At 46.8% G+C, this 17,738-nt stretch overlaps 1 protein-coding gene and 1 long non-coding RNA gene across 9 annotated transcripts in view; one reads left to right on the forward strand and one right to left on the reverse strand.

Moving 5' to 3' along the window:
* The window catches only part of arhgef18a (rho/rac guanine nucleotide exchange factor (GEF) 18a), a 24,732-nt gene continuing 6,994 nt past the window's right edge, over window positions 1-17,738 (forward strand). Inside the window, exons 1-8 of one of the 7 annotated variants that reach the window (XM_054767009.1) lie at window positions 1-147; window positions 7,523-7,625; window positions 8,991-9,097; window positions 9,174-9,314; window positions 15,543-15,793; window positions 15,872-15,997; window positions 17,223-17,340; window positions 17,408-17,659. In XM_054767009.1, coding sequence (XP_054622984.1) covers window positions 7,564-7,625; window positions 8,991-9,097; window positions 9,174-9,314; window positions 15,543-15,793; window positions 15,872-15,997; window positions 17,223-17,340; window positions 17,408-17,659 — 1,057 coding nt within the window. In that variant the 5' untranslated portion in view covers window positions 1-147; window positions 7,523-7,563. Of the gene's footprint in view, window positions 148-4,020; window positions 4,178-7,501; window positions 7,626-8,990; window positions 9,098-9,173; window positions 9,315-15,542; window positions 15,794-15,871; window positions 15,998-17,222; window positions 17,341-17,407; window positions 17,660-17,738 lie in introns of all 7 variants that reach the window. The other 6 variants (XM_054767010.1, XM_054767016.1, XM_054767011.1 and 3 more) reach the window with 6 other exon arrangements.
* The window catches only part of LOC129176709 (uncharacterized), a 5,348-nt gene continuing 4,299 nt past the window's right edge, over window positions 16,690-17,738 (reverse strand). The window contains exon 2 of one of the 2 annotated variants that reach the window (XR_008569491.1): window positions 16,690-17,644. This is a non-coding gene — a long non-coding RNA (uncharacterized LOC129176709). Of the gene's footprint in view, window positions 17,674-17,738 lie in introns of both variants that reach the window. The other variant, XR_008569490.1, reaches the window with a different exon arrangement.

A 17,738-nucleotide genomic window follows, 5' to 3' on the forward strand; every position in this document is an offset into this window, starting at 1 on the left:
CTTGAACGCCCTCCCCACTCCTCCCTCCTCATGAGTGCACTTGTTCTTCCTCCTCCCCCTGAGAAACAACTTCTGACTCTCCTTTGCCTTGGAAACCAACACCAACTCCTTCCCGTGGGAGCGCTGACCTTTCTGCCACCATCCAAGGTGAGAAATGTAACCATTTGACCCCTTTGTAAGGGCGACATGTTGCTAACTAATTCCAAACATTCTGGAAGCTCCGAAGCTAACGTGGCTAGCTCGGTTTGTACGCTCACTTGAAGTCATTATGAGCTTGGTTACAAATGCCACAAGCTCATCTAACACCCAAGACAAGAGACTGTCATTTAATCAGGATGTCGTTTATGTAAGAAGTTTATATTTGTGTTAGTTGATGCTGGCTAGCGCTGCAGTAGCACGCGCAGGTCGCCGTGTCACCTGTCGCGACCTTTGACTCCGCACCTGTTTGTCTTCTCGACCGAAACTGTTTATTTAAAACGACACGCTGTTGACTGTTTGGTTTCTTACTCCCCTCCCTGCAGCATATATTTATCTAATTTTTGGGTAGAAATGGATGTTGTGCTGGCGTAGTGATGTTTTATTTGCTTGTCATGTCTCGTGCCAGTTGGAATGACGGATCATTGGGGCGGAGTGATACCAAAGCTGCCTGCCTGATAAAATAGTGCGTTTAACTTCTGTAGAAGATAAACAATGGATATCACGCAGCCGCACAATGGAATATGTCAGTACTGTAACTCCCAGGAGCACTAGCTCATCATGTTGCTTTCATAAATACATACCGTATCCTTCCTACCGTATTCATCCTGCGAATGAATGCTTTGATGTGAATGGAAATAGTTAGCATAGAAGTCCACATAGCCTCTAGAGACCAGCAGGCGCACCAGACACAGAAATGATTCATAAACCAACAACACACAAGCACCATAAACACGTGCAGTGGGAAAACTCTACAAATGAAAAATGCCGCAATTGCACAAACGCAGCAAGATAAAAAAACAAATGCCCAAAACATACGCACAAGTCCCTCAAAAACAACTGCATGAGAGATATGCTGCACGTTCACGGTGCTAAAGGGAAGTTTGCAAGACCTACGCCACGCTAACGTTCCTGTTGCAATTGCTTTATGGCGTTTGTGTGTTTTTGGATCATTTATGAGTGTGGATGTTGTAGCACATTTGTCGCCCACGGTGCACCCCTTCAAAATATTAAGAGTAGTTGGAAAAGTGCAAGAATGTAAATTTGGCAGTGTTGGATCTTAAGGAGGTTCTAAGTAGAGCTTCAAATTGCAAAGACAAAGAATGGGAGGGAAACAAAATACTGTTTTGAGTCAGCAATTTATTGCAAAGAAGCATTCAAGTGGAATAGGCTGTAAAAAGTTTAATAGTGCAGCCTTTAAAAGGAAAAATGTTGGCAAAAATGTGGGCTGAACATGATTTAGGCCCGGTCCACACAGGAACGTTACTGAGATTTTATTGATTTTTTAATTTTTTTGGCGGGTTGAAAAGTGGCGGCCATACTGTGCCGGATTAGTAAATATTTGTTTCCAGACGGGAACGAATCACTCAGTTCAAACGATGTAATACACAAGGCACGCCTACGTGTGGCGCTGTGAACAAACACACGGGCGGAACCACGTGACACACCAAACCATAGAAGAAGAAAGACATCCGTCGTCTTCCGCTTTCCAAGGCTCTTTTAGACTTTTGACTTGGGCGAGTTATGTCCGTCGAAATTTTCAGAAATGATGTTGGTTTATCGTCACAGCTCACTTCTGGTCACGTGACTGCGACAGGGCAGCGGTGGGTGGGTGGCTATCGTCATCGTTCTCTTATTGCCTTGTCTGCAAGGCAACGACAAGCCGGTGCAGTCTGATTTCCCCCCCCCCCCCCCCCCCCCACTGGAAGCCATTTTTTAAAAATTGAACAAAGGCAGTCAAGTGGTAGACCCCGAAAAAATGAGCCGGAGGTTCCCATTGGCACGGGACCATCCTCGGCCCAAAAGAAGGTTGTTACTGGTGCCGAGTGCGGTCCAGTAACCATCAGACGCCATCTGCCAGAGAAGGCTTTTAAGAAGGAAATGCCATTTTGGAATTTGCAGGCGAGCAGCAAACATGGGACATTGAAAGGTGGAAGAAGGTGTTATTCTCCCTTGACGGTCGTGGTGGCTTCCAACATTACTGGCATGACAAGGAGATCCCACCTGAGATGTTTTCCACCATCACGATCCTTCAATGGAACAATGGAGCTTCAGGTTGCGCAGGGGCATCAAACGGCAGATGTTGCGGGGTGCATTGATTTCGGCAGCTCCAATATGTAGTGTTACCTTTCGCTAGTGGCCTGAGGCATTGTGAGCCAGTGTGTGGTGAAGCTAGTCGCTAGCCAGCTAGTAGCTAGCCGCTGTGGCGTGGTGAGGTGTCACTACGCCAGTAATGTAGTTCTCAGGCGTAACAATGTTGATAACAATAATAATAACAATGTTGCTGTATCTTGGTTGATATGCAGCACACATTATGGAAATGGAGCGTTGTTAGCGCTTTTTACAGGTTTTTTCAGAAGGCTTTATAGGTGGAATAGGTGCATCCCATCAAGTGCATTCTTAGCTGCCCCTCTTTAGCTGTTTTTATATCTTTAAGAATGCACAGAAAAGAGAGACGTGTGTGTCTCACATAAAGATTGTGGATGATGAAAATTCCAAAAAAGTGCACTTTTCCTTTGAACAAGTCATTGGGTTGTGGATTATTCCTTTTTAACTTGAATCCAAAATGACTGCACAAGGATGTTGTCACACAAAACACAATCAAACAATCTGGTGCAATAAAAACATTTTAAGTAGTTGTTGAATTTTGCTCTTTTGTCGCCCTGTGATCCTCATTGGCCTTTTTACCTTTTTGTCAAGAGCAGCGTGGAGATTAAAATTCAAAATGTTCACAAAATTCATCCTTTTCCCTACAACTAATTATTAAATGCGACAACTGCCACATTTCTTAACGGATTCAAGACAAATAGTCCTACGTTAATCTTATCTACATATTTAGATTGCTAAAGTTAGCATTGCTAGCATGCTACTGCTAGCATACTAGCATTTTTAGCTATTTTTGTGGGTAGGCGCATATATAAACACTTAGCACTATTATGCTATGTGTTTACATGTTAGCATTGCTAGCATGCTAACATTATCACAGTAGCATTTTTAGCCATTTTCATAGCTAGACACTTGTCTAAACACTTGCCACTATTATGCTAGATGTTAGCGCTGCTAGCATGCTAACATTAGCGATCTAGATATGTTGAAAAGATAGATGTAGGACTAATATTTATGGTGTCAGTCACAAGGCTGGCAAACAGCTTTTACCCACAGGCCATCAGGCTTCTCAACGAAGCACTCACACACGCCGCACGTAACACACGCACACACTCATAGCACTTCATTTATTTATTTATTTATTTACTTATTTTTTTGTATTAATATCTCTTCTGTTGTTGTTGCTTAATTTATTGGTATTTATGTTTATGTTCTTATTCATTTTCTTGTGTTTTCTATCTTTTCTTGTGAGAATGAACAGAATAAGAATTTCATTGCATAGCAGAACTACCTGTTTTACTGTGCATATGACAATAAAACTCTTGAATCTTGAAAAAAATATGGGGGGAATTATGGCGCTTAGTGGAGGTCTGCGCTCTCCAAGTGCTTTTCTAGTTGTTTTTGTTTTTTTTCTTCCCCCATCGGTGTCGGTGAGGATGATTCTTAGCATAGTTTTCTGTCATGTATGCACAGAGCTACAGTATATTACTTAGGCTTTGCTGAGTATGCACGCAAGTACCAAATGTCCCTTGTCTTCTTTCACCCCATCAACATACTTTGCAAACACCCTCAGTGACTGAAACACTTTGGGATACCCCAACACACGAATGAAGAGAATGAATACATGTTAGTGCACACATACAGTACGTTGCACGTCTACGGCATTTAGTGTTTCTGACTGATCAACACTTTTGGTTGCTGTCTTTGTGTGAGTGGCAGCTTCCAGTGTTTGCTGGCCTCCTCTGTCCTCTGCAGGCGACCCGGCAGACTTGCTGGTCCCGTTCAGTCTGTTGTGAGGAATGACCTGAATTTCCCGCTGCCGGCGTGAATGAATGAATGAATTTGAGGCGTGGCCGGCCATCAAAAACAACGGGCTGTAAGGAACGCTAATGCTAACACATCAACAGTTTCACTTTCTTCTACATGGTGTACTGTACATCTATACTACTTTCTTCTACAGGGTGTACTGTACATCTATACTACTTTCTTCTACAGGGTGTACTGTACAACTATACTACTTTCTTCTACAGGGTGTACTGTACAACTATACTACTTTCTTCTACAGGGTGTACTGTACAACTATACTACTTTCTTCTACAGGGTGTACTGTACAACTATACTACTTTCTTCTACATGGTGTACTGTACAACTATACTACTTCTACAGGGTGTACTGTACAACTATACTACTTTCTTCTACAGGGTGTACTGTACAACTATACTACTTTCTTCTACATGGTGTACTGTACAACTATACTACTTTCTTCTACAGGGTGTACTGTACAACTATACTACTTTCTTCTACAGGGTGTACTGTACATCTATACTACTTTCTTCTACAGGGTGTACTGTACAACTATACTACTTTCTTCTACAGGGTGTACTGTACAACTATACTACTTCTACAGGGTGTACTGTACAACTATACTACTTTCTTCTACAGGGTGTACTGTACAACTATACTACTTTCTTCTACAGGGTGTACTGTACATCTATACTACTTTCTTCTACAGGGTGTACTGTACAACTATACTACTTTCTTCTACAGGGTGTACTGTACAACTATACTACTTTCTTCTACAGGGTGTACTGTACAACTATACTACTTTCTTCTACAGGGTGTACTGTACATCTATACTACTTTCTTCTACAGGGTGTACTGTACATCTATACTACTTTCTTCTACAGGGTGTACTGTACAACTATACTACTTTCTTCTACAGGGTGTACTGTACAACTATACTACTTTCTTCTACAGGGTGTACTGTACAACTATACTACTTTCTTCTACAGGGTGTACTGTACAACTATACTACTTTCTTCTACAGGGTGTACTGTACATCTATACTACTTTCTTCTACAGGGTGTACTGTACAACTATACTACTTTCTTCTACAGGGTGTACTGTACAACTAAACATGGGCGGGATTCTGCAGGGCATGACAGAAAATAATTGAAAACCACTAGTGTATGACAATGTAATGAAATATGTTTTACAAAATACAGTTTTTGTTAATTGAACTTTCATACTAAAGTTTCACATGGCTCTTTAAATGGATATATTATGAATACCAGCTTTTATTCATAAAATAATATATTTAATGGAATAAATTCCGTGTGAAGGTTAGCACAGGTAATGGTAGCATGTGGGAACATCTACTTGAACTTTTATAACAAAGATATTTCCCAATTGTTTATATTCTCGTGAGGCTGCCACAAAAACAGACAAAGCAAAATGCGCTGAACTGATGTAATATTCATATAATTTCATATTAGACATGAATTCATGTTTTTATGGTGTGCTTGGTGCACCCCTTTTTTTTACATTAACAACTGTGTGTGTAGTGTTGATTTTGTGTGACTAGTAGGGGATCTCGTGAGATTTAAAGTTATGAGATTTCTCGTCTAGGGGAAAAAAAGTCTCATGGGCACTAGACCTGGGACGCTAATTAGTGAATCAATCACACAGTAAGTGAAAATGAGCTTGATCATTTTGCCGTCCTCTATATATCTCCACGTGCATGCGTGGCTGTTCGCTCTGTGCATTGCTGTCAGCACCTTGGTACGTGTATTCCATAGAACAAGGCCATGAACGGAGTGAGCCCTTTTGTCACGCGTACAGTCTCTTTTTGTCTCGGTGGGTGTAGGCGGGGCCGCTAGCATACACACACACAATGCAGAAGAGTGTAATCTATTAGAAATGATATTAATAGATTGCGATTATATCGTAATATATGATTTTTATATTACGTTATACTTTTCTTAAAAGTCGTGTTAAAGTGTGGCCTCGTCTTTTTGTCGTGTGTGGTCTCGTCTGGTGGCAGCCCCAGTGAATAGTCCTGAATTGCTTTGAAAATAAGATGAAGGCACACAGGTGCTGCACACCTGAGGTTGATGTTCTATTGCAGGGGTGTCAAACTCATTTTCATTGAGGGCCACATCGCAGTTACGACTGCTCTCAGAGGGCCACTTGTAACTGTCAGTATATATGAAAATAAATATGAATAGAACCTCATCATATTATTACACAATTGCCCATGCATTGGATTATTATATTTGTACAAACAATTTGATGGATAACTTGCTTTGAAATGAGAAGTGAAGTGAGGATGTCATGGTGACAAGCAGACATTCAAGTATTTACTTTTGAAAAATGCGTGGAATATCTTGCTGCATGATTAGACAATACTGACGTTTAGAAGAACTGCATGCAGTAACATTTGTCTGTCAAAATGACGGATCAAATACATTTAGAAGGACAAAGGTGAAGTGCATTATTGATATGCATTATTCCCCAGGTTTCGTGAGCCACATAAAATGATGTGGCGGGCCACATCTGGCCCCCGGGCCTTGTGTTTGACACCTGTGTTCTATTGGATGCATTGTCATTTTTTGAAGCCTTTTGCATGGAGTGGCGCCATGGGACGTCATGTTGGGGATAATGTTATGAGAATGCAGTCAGGTGCAAGCAGGTGGATCCTTGAAGCGTGTCTTGAAATTCCACTTTTGCGAGCCCCTGTGGTGTACAGTACGTTGCCAACCACATGACAGCAGAGGGTGTGTGCCCTGGGAACGCCTCTGCTAATTTACCATCAAAGATTGTTGGAGGCGTGGGAGGATCACTGTGTTTGACCCTGGAGTGCGTATTGGCATGCCGCCCGACGGCCACAGACAAGCAAACACAAACTTTCCATGATGAGGATATTAGGTTAGCTGTTGATCCACGTGCTCTGCACCGTGCATCCGCTCTCACGTCTCGGCTGCCACGCCGTTCCCACAGTGCGCTTGTTTGCTGGAGAGCTGGTCCGACTTGAGCCGACGCTTCCTAGCGCTTCTTTGCCCAACCAGTTCCCGTGCTTGCAGCGCACGTTTAGTTGTCACACGCAGTGTTTGTGTTTGACATGAACTGTCTGTGCTGCGGCAGGTAGCTTGTGTGCCAAGGGGAAGGCTTGAGGGAAGGTACGTGTAGGTGTGTTCAGTGACATGTTTTGAAATCACTGCCCTCTCAGGTGCTTGGCTGGTGAGTGTTGCTTCTGTGCAGTCCTCAGCTCAACACTTTATCTCCGTTAAGAACGCCACAAGCGTGGGATTCTTTCTTTGGTCCCCGAGTTTTGTGCAGCGATATGCAGGGACACATATTCATTTGTTAGCGCCATGTTTGGCCGTACAATAACTGAGGCAGTGTATGAAAGCCCAAATAGAGTCTCCCTTTCTTCCCCCAGCAGCACCTGATGGCACCCTCGGCTGCCTCCTCGGTCCAGGCATGACTGTCACCCCCACCAAAGACAAAGCTGCTTCATCCTTGTACAAGGACACAAGTCTCAGGTGTGATGGCCGTCACGTCCGACACAGAGCTTACGTTCACACTGCAGCTCAATTCCCATTTTGTTGCTCATGTGTGACCTGCATCTGATTTTTTCATGTCGGTGGGAACAGCACAATTCAGAGTTCCTTCCTCATCTCCTACGCCGAATCATTCACTCCCGTTGCACAAAATCCTTCAAATTGCCACAAGAGAGCACACTAGTGATGTGCGGATCGATACTGAAGCAGTGATACTTCCCATACCAGCTCTTCATGTTCTGCAGTCGATTCTCAAATCAAAATGTTGATACTTCAGAGATGATTTTGGCACCTTTTTTTTCTCTTGTATATTAGCTTGTCTATATTGTAAATGACTCCACTTGTATAGCGACGAGCCATGCCGCCCCATTACCTCACCATCAATCAGTGAATAACCCAAACAGACATTTAGAGCTTCTGATTGACACCCCCCCGCTGTGACGAAAGACAACGTCATAAAAAATGTAGGTAATTTTGCCTTGTTCACGGTTTATTTGTTACGACAGAGTTAGACATTTAAAAAAACAAAAAACAACTAAAAAAAAACAATCTCCGATTTCAAGAATAAATTCCTAAATTTACGAGAATAACGTTGTAAATTTACTGGAAAAAAGTAGTACATTTACGAGAATGTCATAAATTTACCAGAAAAAAGTCATACATTTACCAGAAAAAAAAATAGTACATTTACGAGAATAATGTCGTAAATTTACGAGAGTTATGTCGCTAATTTAAGAGAAAAAAAGTTGTACCTTTTACGAAAATAATGTCGCAAATTTAAGAGAAAAAAAGTCATAAATTTACGAGAAAAAAAGTAGTACCTTTTACGAGAATAATGTCGTAAATTTAAGAGAATAATGTCGCAAATTTATTATAATAATTATAGCTGTCTCAGGAAATGCCTGTTACAAGAGTGTTAAAATAATCTGGGATTTCAAGAATAAAGTCATACATTTATGAAAATGAAGTCACAAATTTTAAGAGAAAAAAGAATAAAGTCACGAGAAATATTGGCATAGCCAACACTAGCCTGAATTTGACCCGGTATCGTATCGTAGATGAAATCGGTGGTACCGCACATCACTAAAGCACACGCTGGCACAATCTCGACACATCAACAGGTGGCGTCTTTTTTGGTCGTGTGAAAGACCACATTTAAAAAAATAATAATAATAATAATAATAATCGAAATTGGGCATCTTACCCTGCAGTGTGAATGTAGCCTAATGTGCCCAACACACACTTTCACTTTTCTTTGTCCTCATGTTTGACATCATGCAGAGCTGTACAGCCAACTGTACTTCATGACCTTTTTAACATGAACGTCTGTCCTCATTTTGCAAGCAGAGCTGCTCTAACAGGGATGGATGAGGTGGAAGGCCCGCGCTTGAAGCTCTCCACTGAGGACGCCATTTCTTTGGCTTCCTCCCTGGCTGAGCCCATCAACCTCGAAGGTCAGCCCCTCTCGACATCACGGTCATCATAACGACCGATATTCATGACCGCAAAGTGACTCGTGGTGTCCCTCAGATGGTCATTACTCTCTGCTGCGAGGCGAGCTGGAGAGCGACGGCCAGAACCTGGAGGCGGAGTCGTGGAGCGTGGCCACTGACCCGGACTACCTGAGGACTCTGCAGAGAGAGGCTGTTAAAAGACAGGACGTCATCTACGGTGCGCTGAACACTTCCACACCGCCCCCAGTCACAAATCTTAAAACAAACTTGAAATGGCTCTGCGTCCATTTCAAGGTCACATTCATTTGATTTTTTTTCAACAATTTGACATAAGCTTCACAGTCATGTACTGGAATTTACACCCTTTTAAAAGTCCTTTCAGTAACTTAGTGGGAACACACCCGTGTGTGTGTGTGTGTGTGTGTGTGTGTGTGTGCGTGCGCGTGCGCGTGTGCGTGTGTATCGCTTTAATACTAATCCGCTGTGTTTGTACACTGTGTAGGGGTTGGGGTTAGTCGTCATCAACCTTTAGAGTACAATTTGAATGTTATTGAACAAACCTCCTAATGACAACAGTATATTTTTCCCCAAAATAAAAACTTAAAAGCACCGTTCCACATTATTATGCACAACAGCGTTTCAAAGCATTTCACTGGTTAAGAACCCAAAATGGTCATTTGTTGAATTTGCAGCATAAGGAGGTCACATTTACTGAAGGCAAAAGCTGTTTACAATCCCTAACCTTTGAAGAGGCCAAGTTGCATGTTAAAGGGATGGTTGGGATGTTTTGACATGAGGTTGCATGACATCAGCAGTGTAGTCCAATAACAGCGACTTACCCCCCACTTGGTCTCCTAAGTCCAGTTCTGGTCAGGTTTCCGTGATGAAGAACGTAGTTCCGCTTAGTTGCTGGGGACAATTAAGTAAAGAGTTTGACTTGTCAAAACAATATGCCTTACATTTGCAGCAAAAAAATCAGAGTGCTTGGTATTATACATCTGTCTCCCGCCGCAGTCCTGCACAAGCCTGTGCGTTCATGTGTATGTGACGAAGACACTCGTATCTACTTCCACGCCGGAGCACCGCGGCCATCTTGTTTACGTATGTGTTCGACAGCGGAAGAAGATGCGAGTGTCTTTGTGAGAGGTCGGTATTCAATGCATCATGAGATGGTGCATCGTGTCATGCATGAAGGTCATTTTAGTTAGTCATTTTCACACCTTCAATGGCCATAAAGGGCCTGCCAAGGCTCTCCCAATGATTCCCATCCAAACCATTACTCGGCCACCTCCTTGCTGACATCACAGCCTTGTTGGGATATGCTGGTATGCTGGTATTCTGCTTGTGAGTATAGGTGACACTGTCAAACAGGTGGTGGAAATGTGCACGGTTGACAGTTTTGAACACATATTGTTTTGAGAAGCCAAACGCTTTGCTTAAAGGAAAGGTACACCTTTTTTGGAACTTTGCCCATCATCCATGATCCCTATAAAAACAGCTAAAGAGACAGGTAAACATATAAAAGCCACAGCCCACTGCTGTACATAATAGAGACACACCTATTCCGCCTACAAACACCTACAACAAGCTTTTCTATCCATGCTGTGACAACATAGTAACAGGTAGATTCATGATAACATGTAGTACTTACCGTATTTTGCGTATTTTTGCCATTCTAAGCTTTACCTGAAACTTCCTCGCTCGGCGCATGGATTTCACATAGCGTAGAAACGAACACCTGCACCTAGCTTTAACTTTTCCAAACTCAGAAATAAAAACACAGCAGCGGTGACGGCATCTTGAATATGTGGCCTTACCTTTTCATAGTATCTGAGGCGTTGTGAGCGCGACGCTGACTCGCTACGAGCTAGCCTGTGGTGAAGCTAGTAGCTAGCCCGTGTGTTCTGGCTCAGTGACAAAGTCATGTAGTTCGATCGGCGTAACAATGTTAATAATAATAGCAATGTCGCTGTAGCTTGGCTAATATGCACGTCACATTATATGTAAATGGGGCGTTGTTGGCGCTTTTTGGAGACTTTTTTTGTCTTTTTTGACAAAAAAAGTGCAATAATGAGTTGGCTCTTTTTATCCATTTTTTTTTTTTTTAGAACGCACAGAAAACAAGAGAGACATAGGTGTTCATGTCTCACAGGAGGATTGTGTGTGGATGATGGGCAAAATTCCTAAAAAAAAAAAAAAAAAAAAAAAAAAAGAGCACTTTTCCTTTTAAGTGACCCCACCAATGAGCCAGAACTACTTTCATCAGCACCAAAAACCAACGGGACGAAGGGGGGGAAAGTCATTGTTGATACACTACACTGCTGATGGGGCTGTCATTAAACTACATGTCAAAAAATCCCGACTATCCCTTTTAAGGAGTGGGACAGGAGGACATGTTCACATTTTAACATCATGCTAGGTTAGCCTATTCGCTGTAGAAAAACAAACGGGTTAAACTTACAGCTCCCTGGGGGCGCGGAGGTGGGGGTCACGGATGTGCGGTTTGGGCTCGGGGTGGGGGGTGCGTGGTGCTGGGGTGGGGGGGATCCCTTGCTTTCTCCCTTCAGGGACGGAGCCGCTGTGGCTTGGTGGGCGGGGGGTGCGGGGGCCGCAGGCAGGTGAGCGGGTGGGGGCGGGCGGGGTGGTGTTCTTCTGCGTGGCGCTGGTCGGGATCGGCGGGGGGATGCTTGCTCCGGGGTGGGGCGGTCTGGGGGTGGCTTTGGCCGGGGGCTTGGGGGTGGGGCTGGCGGGGGGCTGGCGGGCGGTCCCTGCTACCTGCTGGTCTCTGCTTCCTGGCCGGCGGTTGTCTCCCTCCCGCCGGGGTTTCTCCCTTGGCGTGTTGGATGATGGGCGGGGGGTGGAGTGGTGGCCAGTCTGCGGCGGGGCAGGCGGGGGCATCTGGTTGGGCGCCGGGCGGGGGGCCGCTCCTCTCGTGGGCCCTGTCATGCGGTGCTTGCTTCTCTGTCCCTCCCTGGCGCCTCTGGCTTGCGTGCTTCGTGGGTGTGGCCGTGCTCCGCTCTATGTGGGGTCTGGTGCTCTTGTGGTCGTTGTAGTGTTGCTCCCTTGCCGGCCGTGGTGGTATGCGGGAGGCGTGTGGGCGCGGTTCCCGCTGTCCTGGTGGCGGTTGGATCTGCCTTGGGGCATGTGGCTGGTCCGTGGTGTTTGGCGGTTTGGGGGTGGCGCTGTGGACGCTACCTCCGGTGTTGGGGGGCGCTGGGGGTATCGTCTCTGGGGGGTTGGGTGGGCCGGACTGGGCATTCTGGCGGGCCGGGTAGGGCCTGTGGTGTGTCCTGCGGCCTGTGGCTCGCCCGAGCCTGGGCTGTGGTGGGCGGCCGGTCGGTCATGTGTCCTTGGTCCCCCCCCTGCTTGGTTTGGGTGGCGTTGGGGTATGGGGCCCCCGTCCTTCCTGTGCCACTGCACCACCTCACATACATATAGGACTTTGGGGGGTGGCCTACGGTCGGGCGTGGTTGGGGAGGGGAGCTGCCTTGTGGGGCTCCTTTGCTCCTGCCGTGCCACTGACCTGTTGCCCCCCAATTTTAATCGCAGAGTAGACACTTAGGGTTTGGGGGGGCTGGTCAGGTGAGGGGCCCTCCGAGCGGCAGCTGTCCCCCGATTTTAATTGCATCATTAGCTATCATCCACATACACCCCATATACATGCACACAGATACACCCCTCAGGGACACAGAGACCAGCTTTTCATAGCTGTCCTCTTTTATTTTATTTTATTTATTTATTTTTTTTGAAATTGCATTATAGACTCAATCACACCTTATCACATACACGGGTGGGGCGGGCTTGATTGGACACCGCGGCGCCTGCCCGCCAGGGTCGGCGGTGTGGCCGGGGGCCTGGCCGTCACGGTGGCTCGCCCGGGGTGGCCTGGCGTGTGGGATGCCTTTGTCTGGTTCACCTGCCCTTCCCTGGGGTGGCCCTCTGGGGCCTGTTGATGCCGGGGCTTGCGCCGGGGTGGGAAGCTTGCGGTGCTTCCACTGGACTGACATGTGCTGCGGGCGCCTCTGCGCTCTTGGGGCGGGTTCGGCGGTCTCCGGGGGGCGGTGCCGGTGCTGCGGGTGGCCCGTGTGCCGCCGCGGGGGCTTATGGTTGCTGTGCTGCGGCGGCTGCTGGGGCGCCGGGCCGGCTGGTGGGTTGGGGCTTGGTCATGCTTGCGGATACTGTGGGCCTGGGTGGCGGGGTGGGGGTGGGGGGACGAGTGCCCTGGGGCCGGGTCCGCTGGGGGGAGTTGTGCTCTGCTGGGCGCTTGGGCGTTTGTCGCCGTTGCGCTTTGTGCTCTGCTGGGCCACTGTCTGTCACGGTCACGGTCCGTCGGCTGGTCTGCTGCTCGTCTCGCCTTCTCGGCTCTGGTGCTTGGCCTCCCTGCGGCTTGGGGTGCGGTGCTCCCGCTCCCTCTTTGGGGTTTTCTGGCCCGCGGGTGTCGGTTGGCGCTGTGTGGTGCTTCGCCTGGCTGCTCGCCCGTTTTCCCGCCCAACTGCTCAGTTTCCCGCTTTCCTCCTCACTGGCTCCTCTGTCTGCCTTGCTGGCGGCATCCGACCGTTGGGAGGGTGTGGCCTGGTGTCTTCCTGCTCCCCGGCGGTCCGCGCTCTCCGCGCCTGGGTTCTGGATTGTATGTCTGGGTCCCCGGCTCCGCTGCTCCTTGGGTTACCAACGGGGGATAGGGTGAGGCTTCCGGGTGTCGGGCAGTCGACCACAGTGTGTGTGTGTGTGTGTGTGTGTGTGTGTGTGTGTGTGTGTGTGTGTGTGTGTGTGTGTGTGTGTGTGTGTGTGTGTGTGTGTGTGTGTGTGTGTGTGTGTGTGCGTGTGCGTGTGCGTGTGCGCGCGCACGCTTGGGTGCGTAGGATTGTGTATGTGCGTGCGCGTGGGGGGCGTACGGGTGTGTATGTGCGTGCGTTTGGGTGCGTAGGGGTGTGTATGTGCGTGCGTGTGTGTGCTTTTATTTATTTATTTATTTTAGTTATTTATTTTTGGGGGGGGGGGGGCATACAGGGGTTTGCTCCGTGGGGTCGGGTGCTGGGTGTTACATCTCTGCCGCCCGTGCCTCCTGCATCCCTGGGTGGGGCGGCCCTGTGGCGGGGGTCAGGCGAGGGTTGGCCCGGGGCGGGCCGGGCTCCGCTCCCTGGGGGTGGGGGTGGCGGTGGGCGGGGATTGGCGCTTCCGGCGCGGGCGGGGCGTCTACAGCTCGTGCATGTAGACGTGTCGAAGGATCGGTTGTGGGGGCGTCTCTGGGCCTGCTGGTTTGTGGCCCCCGGTACTCGTCTGCCTTTGTGGGGTGTGATCTCTCGCTGGTCTCGGGGGTTGGCAGTCCTCCGGCCCGCCGGCGCCCTGTCCTTGGCTGGGATTACCTCTCTTCGGCCCCTTGCTGGTCTTCCCGGGGGGGGAGGGCTCTCTGGGCTGGCTCTCGGGGCACTGATCTTTGTGCTGCCTGCCCCTGTGGGCCTGGTGGCCTCCTGGCGGCGGGGGCTCGGCCTGGCTATTTGGGGCGGGGCTCTCTGGAAGGTGGAGGGGGGCCCCTTTCCTTTCATGCATTCTCAGTGACAATTACCTGCCCACACATTCTTGCACCTTTATTTATTTATTTATATATTTATATATATATATATATATATATATATAAAAAGTCTTCCCCACATACAGAGATACCTGTACATATGCACACTCACAGTACATACGTACTTCCCCACATTACTCACTGAGTTAACCAGGGTGTTATTATGTTGTTGGTTTTATTACAGCGACGGTGATATCAGCAGTATGACTATAGTTTTTTTTTTTTTACAAAGATGTGCATTACAGTAATTATCATTCTGTTCACTATCATAGTTCATCATTTCATTACTATAATTATGTGTGACTGTTTCAATGCAGTATTATCATTCTGTTCACTATCATAGTTCATCATTTCATTACTACAATTATGTGTGACTGTTTCAATGCAGTATTATCATTGTGATCACTATCATAGTTCATCATTTCATGACCGCTATTATGTGTGATTGTCATTGACAGCATTGTCATTGTGGTTGTTGATATTGTTTTGTCCTTTGTCCTTAAGTCCTTGTTCGTCTTTATAGTTGTCACAGACATTTATTTGCTGATGTAGTTCTGTATGTTTCTGTTGTTCTGTTCTTGTTGTCACAATTGTTGTTGTTGCTGCTGTTGTCCTTGTCTCTTGTCTGCCTTCCCCCCGTTTCCTTTTCTCTTCTTCTCTGTCCCCTCCTGCTCCGGTCCGGTCGCTCCAAATTTGCTTAATAACAAGCATCAAAGTCAAATACGGTCAGCTTTGCTTTAAGGCACGTTGTTAACTGTGAGGGCATTTCAACACATGGGGAAACCTGATGCTGTCATTTGTGCAGCTTCTCGTGTCCTGTAGTGAAGACGTCACGCAGGTCATCAGTCTGACATCCGCACCCGGTCTGACTTTCAGAGCTCATCCAGACAGAGATGCACCATGTGCGCACTTTAAAGATCCTTCGACACGTCTACATGCACGAGCTGAGGCAGTCGCTGCTCTTGGACGAGGGCAAAATCGATATGCTCTTCCACGGCGTGGACGCCCTGCTCGCCCTGCACCAGCACTTCCTCAGCTGCTTGAAAATGCGCCAAAGCCACAGTCAGGAGGAGGGAAGTCCACACGGCTACCAAATCACAGAGCTGGGAGATATACTCATCTCTCAGGTGACTCTGCAAATGGCAGGAAGTAGCACAAGCTTTGAAGAACATCATTGAAGAGTTTTGTCTGTTTGGCCATGGTAGTTTTCAGGCACAGTGGGTGAAAAAATGAAGGATTGGTACGGCGCCTTCTGCAGCCATCACAGCGCTGCCATCAATCTGTACAAAGAGCAGGTGCAGAACAACAAGAAGCTGCAGGGCCTCATGAAGGTATGTGGTGTCATTTCACAAGGCAAGCATACACGGCGTCAGCACCCGAAACCCCACAGGGCTGCCGTGTATCGTATGACACATCCGGGCTCAGATCCAAGAGACAAGACATTTCACACGAAAAAACGCTTCCTCTGAAAGAATCCTGAATTATTAGAGCTTATTTGTTTCACATACGCTTAATAAGTCGCATGAAGGAACTACGTTTGCACAATTCAACATGTGTTGGTAATCATTAGGAGTGTCCCGGGACAATTACAGTAGGACATCAAGCAAATGGTTGAGAATTGTTTTGATGTGAGGGCGTGTTTAGAATGTGCTGTGGAGCCGTAAATGGCCCCCTAGATGGACTTTGGACACCCATGATGTATGTGAAAGTGCTAGGCAGGCAGGCCTGTCACGATAATGGATAAATTTATTACGATTTTTAAAACAAATAAAAACAGGTCGATAATTACGACACCCTGGATAAATTGATGTGCATGCATGTGCTCGTCTCTCTGTGCCACACAGGCAGGATGACAAGAGGATTCACTCTGCATTGGTTCTATAGTGGAATGAACGGAGAGCGTGAACCCTCATCTCCTCATTCAGCCTTTTTTTGTGGAGGCGGGGCTACTAATGAGTACTAGCACTAAATCAGCCTCGTGGGAAAGCAGACGCTAACATGAATGAAGGCACAGAAGCGATGGTTTGTAAGGCGGACACAACAGTCCCAGTGTGGGAATATTTAGTTTTTAAATAGAATGAGCACCGATGACCGACACAGTTTTCTCAAATGGGGGGGGGGGAGAAACTACCGATGGAGGTGCCTTGCGCAGTGGAGCCTTCGTCCCGACAGTCGACACTTACTGAGGAGTTTGGTTGGCAAAATAAATATAAAAAAAAAAACTGTGCAAAATGTTGCACGCTCACAGACAGTGTCGCTCGCTACATTGTAAAAGAAATGCAACCATTCAACAGTTATATGGCATATATGGCGGAAATTTAAAAAAAACATACATACAGGTAACTTCTGTGTCAAGCTAGCGTGGCTCACACAGGTACAGTATATTTCCTACCATCTAGTGGTTCAATGTGAATTACACCTCATGACAAGAATGTATGAAAAAAAATGGTCTCAAAAAATGTTGATAACATCGATTATCGACGATAATTTGTAGCACAATTATCGGCCAGCAAAATGTGTTATTTTGAATGGCCTAAGCACAGGTGTGTCCAACAGAAAATTGGTCAACTGGCGCTGGTGAGAAGGTTGGGGATCCCCGAGTGTTTTCTGCTGGTGACTCAGCGCATCACAAAGTATCCCGTCCTGGTGGAGCGAATTATCCAAAACACTGAAGGTAAACCAATTCATACATAAAATACTCCTTTGCAAATACTATTAGAGGACTTCCTGCTCCTTTTCAGCTGATACAGACGAGCACCAGTCTCTGCTCCAGGGTTTAGCGTCCATAAAAGACACCATCTCTAAGGTCAACGGACGTGTCAGGGAATACGAGAAGGCCTCCCGCCTGAGAGAGATCCACCTGCGCTTGGAGCCCAAATCCGTGGGCCGGCTGAAGGACGGTCAAGTGTTCCGCAGGGACGATCTGATCCAGGACAACAGGACGCTGCTGCATGAAGGCCAAGTCACCTGGAAGTCTTCTGCCAGACACAAAGGTCAATGATGTTGTCTGCGGAGATGGCATTTGCAGTAAACTGCAACAGGGCATCTAGGCTGAACCAGTCGTGCTGCATA

This window comes from Dunckerocampus dactyliophorus, chromosome 2, assembly GCF_027744805.1.
Source record: "Dunckerocampus dactyliophorus isolate RoL2022-P2 chromosome 2, RoL_Ddac_1.1, whole genome shotgun sequence".
Taxonomy (NCBI): domain Eukaryota; kingdom Metazoa; phylum Chordata; class Actinopteri; order Syngnathiformes; family Syngnathidae; genus Dunckerocampus; species Dunckerocampus dactyliophorus.